The sequence below is a fragment of the Phlebotomus papatasi genome, chromosome 2, assembly GCF_024763615.1.
Source record: "Phlebotomus papatasi isolate M1 chromosome 2, Ppap_2.1, whole genome shotgun sequence".
NCBI classification, from domain to species: domain Eukaryota; kingdom Metazoa; phylum Arthropoda; class Insecta; order Diptera; family Psychodidae; genus Phlebotomus; species Phlebotomus papatasi.
The window spans coordinates 47412121-47417997 of NC_077223.1; the positions used below are offsets into that span (position 1 = coordinate 47412121).

At 38.6% G+C, this 5877-nt stretch overlaps 1 protein-coding gene across 1 annotated transcript; it reads right to left on the reverse strand.

Annotated features, from left to right (window-relative positions):
- Nucleotides 1-632: 632 nt before the first annotated feature.
- Nucleotides 633-5459, reverse strand: LOC129801370 (aquaporin AQPcic-like). The gene is made up of 2 exons (XM_055846323.1): nt 5126-5459; nt 633-1234 (listed from the first exon to the last, which is right to left on the reverse strand). Exons 1-2 carry the CDS (start codon nt 5375-5377, stop codon nt 728-730), a joined length of 759 nt encoding a protein of 252 aa, XP_055702298.1. The 5' UTR covers nt 5378-5459; the 3' UTR covers nt 633-727.
- Nucleotides 5460-5877: the final 418 nt, after the last annotated feature.

Genomic DNA, 5877 nt, shown 5'->3' on the forward strand with positions numbered 1-5877 from the left:
ATTAACACAGCGGCCTAAATTTTACCTTTTTGGTTTCGTCTCGATGAGCACTTTCAGATGGAAGTTCAAAAAGTCACCACAGGTGGCGCTGTGATAGCGTCAAAATTCATCGAAATTCAAAGTAATTTTTCTCAAAAACGGCATTGTGCAAGTTAATGAGATTTTAGTATGTTGTAGTCCAGTCTAAGACGTTTCCAAAATGGTGCAAATGTGCGCTGTGGTTAAAACAGAACCGGAGATATGAGGGGTCAAAGTTCAGAAAATTCAAAAAATCATATCTCCGGTTCTATGTGACCGATTTTGATGAATGAGGGCTTAAACGAAAGATCTCACCAAATGCTACAACTTTCAAAATGCTTTTTTTGTGGAAGTCCATCATTTAGACCTTTTCAAAATTCGACTAACATTTACAAAGGCACATTTTCGTTCCTTACGTATTTTTGCCACTCGAATTTAAAATCTGAGCTAAAAAGTAGCGTATAGTCTGTAAAATTCGGAATTTAACGAGAAGACTTTATTTTCGGACACTTCTACTTCCAAAGATTTCCAAGCACCTCATTTTCAGCTGTACACCACTTCCGACCTTAATATCTTCCCCTTGGTGGAAACTGTATTTAATATCACTCCCTTCATTTTTGCAAAAGAAGAAGTGTTTATTTGAAAGAAGATATGATTTTCTGGTCTAGTAATAAATATTTCATAAATATGTAGAACAATTTTGTGGTATCTAAACATCTTCAGCCTGTGATTGGTTCTCAACGTTAGGTGTTTGAACTGCAGATTTATACTCAGGTGCAACGGGAAATTTTGCATTTACGAAGAGGGATTTATAAAGGTATGGTGACACTATAGACGCCAGTAATGGTCCTACCCAGTAGACCCAGTGATTCTCCCAATCTCCATTATACAGTGCTGGTCCAATCACTCTAGCGGGATTCATGCAGCCACCAGAATACGGACCAGCGGCCAAAGCTAGGCATGTAACAATAATACCTATGCGGAATGGCGCAAAGATTATAAGATCGATATTGTTAACATCCCACACTGAGCAGAGATACACGATCAGAATAGAAGTGTAAATGAGCTCTACGAAAACCGCCATAAAAGGTGTTATATCAGGGTGAGGATTTATAGTGCACAGACCAGGTTGATGTATTTTCGGTGTAACAAGTCTCAAGAGAAAAAATCCTGCGATACTGCCCAAAATCTCAGCTACTGAATACAATATTGCCTTCTGAAATGTGTCAAATCAACTTCATTAGTTATATACATTGCTGTTAAAAGAAGCAAAATTACAGGGTGGCTGAAAAAAAAAGTGCTACAATTTTCAGAGCGTATAGCTGTCAAACTACTGGTGACAGCGGTTTCATATTTTGCATAGTGGTAGTTCATTTTATTGGTTAAAAGCCTACAGAAGCATTTTCGATAATATTTTCTAAAACTTTTTTAAACCGTAATGAAACTCAAACGCGACAATTTAATGTCGCTATGTTTTGCAGGAAATGGGGAAGCAGCTATAGTTAGGGCTCTTCAAAACCCTGAATGTAATTAAACTTTCCGTTTTTCGAAACATAACTTGGTACAGGGATACTAGTAGCATTTTAAAATGCTTTGGTGGAGGTCTAAAAAAATTGCTTCATTGCTAGTCAGCGTTCTTAAAGTGAAGAAGCAAATTGAACAAAATCTGCGTCACTTCTGCAAACACACGATCTCTGAGACGCACAGATCGCAAATAACCATGAAATAAATATTGTAAAAGGACCTCTATATGAAGCCTTAAAAATCCTGAAAAGAAAGAGACATCGTCGATCCTCATAAAGAAGTTATGCTCGATCGACGAAGGAGTAAATTCGCTTGCACGTTTATGGTCAGCTCCCAGAATATCATTTTTTCTGATAAGAAAAATTTTAAATTGAGCAATTGATGTGCTAACAAAATTATTGTGTCTATCTGAAGGAAAGATCATACGATAATTTAGACGTTCGAATGACCACCGAAAGTCAAGGACCACCTTATTTAAGGTCTCTTTACTTCCTTGAAGACAAATTATCAGTTTCCTCGGGAGTTTTTAGGCTATAACGTCAAAATGAATGGCAATGTGTGTCTGGAATTTGTCCTGGAAGGAGTGTTGGAGTCGTGAATTTTTTTTTTTTTTTTTTTTTTTTTTTTTAACTCCTGTTTTATTTGCAATCTGTATATATATACATTCAGCTAATTTTTTGGTTAAGTGACAAAAATGGCATGAGAGGAAGTTAAGTCCAATGACTTAATTCCTAATATTAAAAATTTATACAATGTATACTTTAGGCATGGATTCTACTCAAACGAGATTAAAATAAATAAATAAATAAAATAAAGAGACAAAAGTACATATATGTATCACAGTTGGCTTATCACAGAACAGGAATCAGCAGTCGTTTGAATCTACTAGGCTCGCGTGAGGCTAATAACTCTTTTGCTAGGTTATTCGGGTGAGCCACCAGCTTTTTTCCATAAACCTTTCTGTAACGAGCGATCTCCTCTTGGACTGTAGGCAGTTGAAGATCATGTCGAATCAAATCATTGGGGACATACCATGGGGCATCCACCAAGATCCTTAGAGTTTTATTTTGAAATCTTTGGATTATTTCAATATTGGAGTGGGATGCTGAGCCCCATAGCTGAATACCATAAGCCCAAATAGGCTTCAGCATGGCCTTATATAAAAGCACTTTACTTTCAAGTGATAGATTTGATCTTTTCCCCAACATCCAGAACATCTTTCGAAACTTCAGACCCAGCTGGCATCGTTTCGACAAAATATGTTTTTGCCATGTCAGACGCCTATCCAAGTGCATACCCAGATATTTAACCTCGTTATGAATGGGCAAAACTTGACCGTTTAAGAGGACTGGAGGGCAGGTTTGACGTTTTGTAGTAAAAGTAATATGAACAGATTTGGCTTCTGACACTCTTACTTTCCATTTATTAAGCCATGGTTCTAAGGTCCGTAGCCCAACCTGGAGTTTTTGAGAGGCAATCTGGGGATCGCTGTGTGAGGCCATGAATACCGTATCGTCTGCATATGTAGCAACGATGACGTCGTCGATAACTGGCAAATCCGCTGTGTAAATTGCGTATAGGAGGGGAGCCAGGACACTCCCCTGAGGTACACCCGAAGCAGCAGGACATAAGTCTGATAGAGCATCTTCAAATTTTACGAAGAATGTTCTGTTTTCAAGATAAGACTTCAAAAGCGAGAAGAGTTGATGAGGAAAACATGACTTCAATTTACATAGAAGACCCATGTGCCACACCTTGTCAAACGCCTGCTGCACATCGAGAAAGACAGCAGAGCAAAATTTTCCCTCCTCCATTGCCCCTGCGATATGATCAACAACGCGATGTACTTGTTCAATAGTTGAGTGATGCTGTCTAAATCCAAACTGATGGTCAGGTATTAAATGCTTTCCGGACACAATTGGCTCTAACCTAGAGATCAAGAGCTTTTCAAAAAGTTTAGACAACACCGGAAGCAGACTAATGGGTCGGTAAGATGAACACTCCTCTAAAGGTTTTCCTGGCTTCGGACACATTGTAATCTGAGCAACCTTAAGCTGTACAGGGAAGTATTCTAATCGAAGCATGGCATTGAATATAAGTCTCAAAAAGAGAAGGGCCTTGTGAGGGAGCTCCCGAAGAATCCTGGCTGTCAAAAGATCAAAACCCGGTGCTTTTTTTGGGTTCATGCATTCAATGGTCCTTTTGATCTCCAGAAGTCCAAATGGCTTTACGGGTAAGCACATCTGATGTGGGCTCTCCATGCACTGAATCATGTCATCATCCACCCCATGACCATTCTGGTTCGACCATGGCTGAAAAACTTTGACAAGATGGTCGGAGAAGACCAATGCCTTTTCCTCAGGACTTTTTGCCCAAACACCAGCAGGATCCCTAATTGGAGGCACCGGCACAATAGGCCTGGTTATCCGTTTGGTCGCCCTCCAGAGACTGTAGTCGGAATCTTGACCGGGAGTAAGCTTTGAAAGATATGACTGGAGCGAGTTTTCTCTCAGTTCAGACAAAAGTCTTTTCAGTTCCTTAGTGCTTTTGTTCAGGGCCCTCTTGAGATCCGGCGATCTAAACTGTTGCCAACGTTTCCTGAGTTGTCTTTTTTCGGCAATCTTGTTTCTAATATTGACTGGAACAAAAGACTTGATTGTGGATTCCCCAGAATCCGGTGTTGCTGCCCAAGCCGCTTCACGCAATCCATCAGCGAAATCCTCAACCGCAACCTCCAACTCAATAGAATCCTTAAGGGAAACGTCGATCGATAAGTGCCGATCAATTCTGCGTCTGAACTCAGCCCAATCCGTTCTTCGATTATGCAAAGACGGATTTCTTGGAGTTCTCTGAATTTCCGCAAATAAAGATAGGAAAACAGGAGAGTGGTCTGAGGACAGTTCCGAACTTGAGGTGACCACAGAGCGGCGTACATCTATACCCTTTGCAATAAAGAAGTCTATGACGTCAGGAATTTTATGCCTGTCGCTTGGCCAGTAGGTTGGTTCGCCCGTTGAAAGTACTCTCAAGTCAAGGTTCCTTATGGATTTAAGTAATTCTCGTCCTTTAGATGTGATGAGTCGTGAATAAACAAAAGTTTTAATAAGAAGTAATAGAAAGAAGTTCGATCAAGACTCGACAACGTCGCAGAAATCGCACTCCGAACAAGATTTGGCTAAAAAAAACTGTTTCGTTTTGGGAAAACAATGACCTCCACAATTCTTGGATACAAAATTGTTTGACTTCTCCAAAAGAGGCATTTTGTTGGTCAAGGTTAGGACTAAAAAGTAGCAAAGTATCGATGAGCTGAAGGCAGCCCTTCCTCGTGAATAGCAGGACATTCAAAAGGTTGACATTCGTGCAAACTGCGATGCGCTTCCGACAGACTTAAGACCATATTTAAGTCAAATTAAGATCTTATTGAACAAGACCGATAATATTCTAAAATATTGATGTATTTACTACAATTTTTTTCTTTATTTCAAAAAAAGTTGAACAAAAAATGAGGATAATATAGCGCTTTAGTTTGTTGCATTTCTTTTCAGCCACCCTGTATATTAGAATGTTTTCTAAAAGAACTTACTTGCGGTGTAATCATTTTTAGGATAGCAGCGGTAATGCCAATGATTGGATTAAGGTATGATCCAGATAGATGTCCAAAAGTATTGAGATCTAGCATGATTATTAAACCAAATATTAACTCAATCACAAAGTCCGAGTATGGACGTATTGGTCCAATTACGTAGGAGCTGCAGCCCACGAAGATGAAAATTGCAGTCGCAACAAATTCCGAGACGAAAAGATAGATAAACTCTTTCACAGTTTCAGAAACCATGACTGCAATAATGGAAAATTTATCACTGATTTTGAAATATCACAAATTAATAATGGATGATTTAAAAAACGTCAATTTGTTTAACAATGCACCTTGATTTGTGGAAATTTATAACAATTAAAAAACTCATTCTTATAAAGATGTAGATGGTTTACAAATACCGGCTTGTATTTCTTATAAATAAAAATCAATGAAAAATTTATTTTCCAGATCCGTTACTTTTTGAAGTGCTTCCATGCGAAGCCATATAATTAAAATCTCAATTGCTTTTCCTGCGATAAACGAGACTATCCCAGAAAATGTCGCATTTTTCTTCCATTTTCCTAAATAGAAAAGATAAAAGGATTTTCCATCTGAAGAGTAAAGGAAAAAATAATTCATTTGTCGTTGAAATCAAATATCTCTCGTTCTTTTTGTATCGTATTTCAGCCAGAAGCGTGAAAAAGAAAGAGCGGAGGTATACACAGAAGAATGGAATCCTGAGGGCGGAGATATTTTGA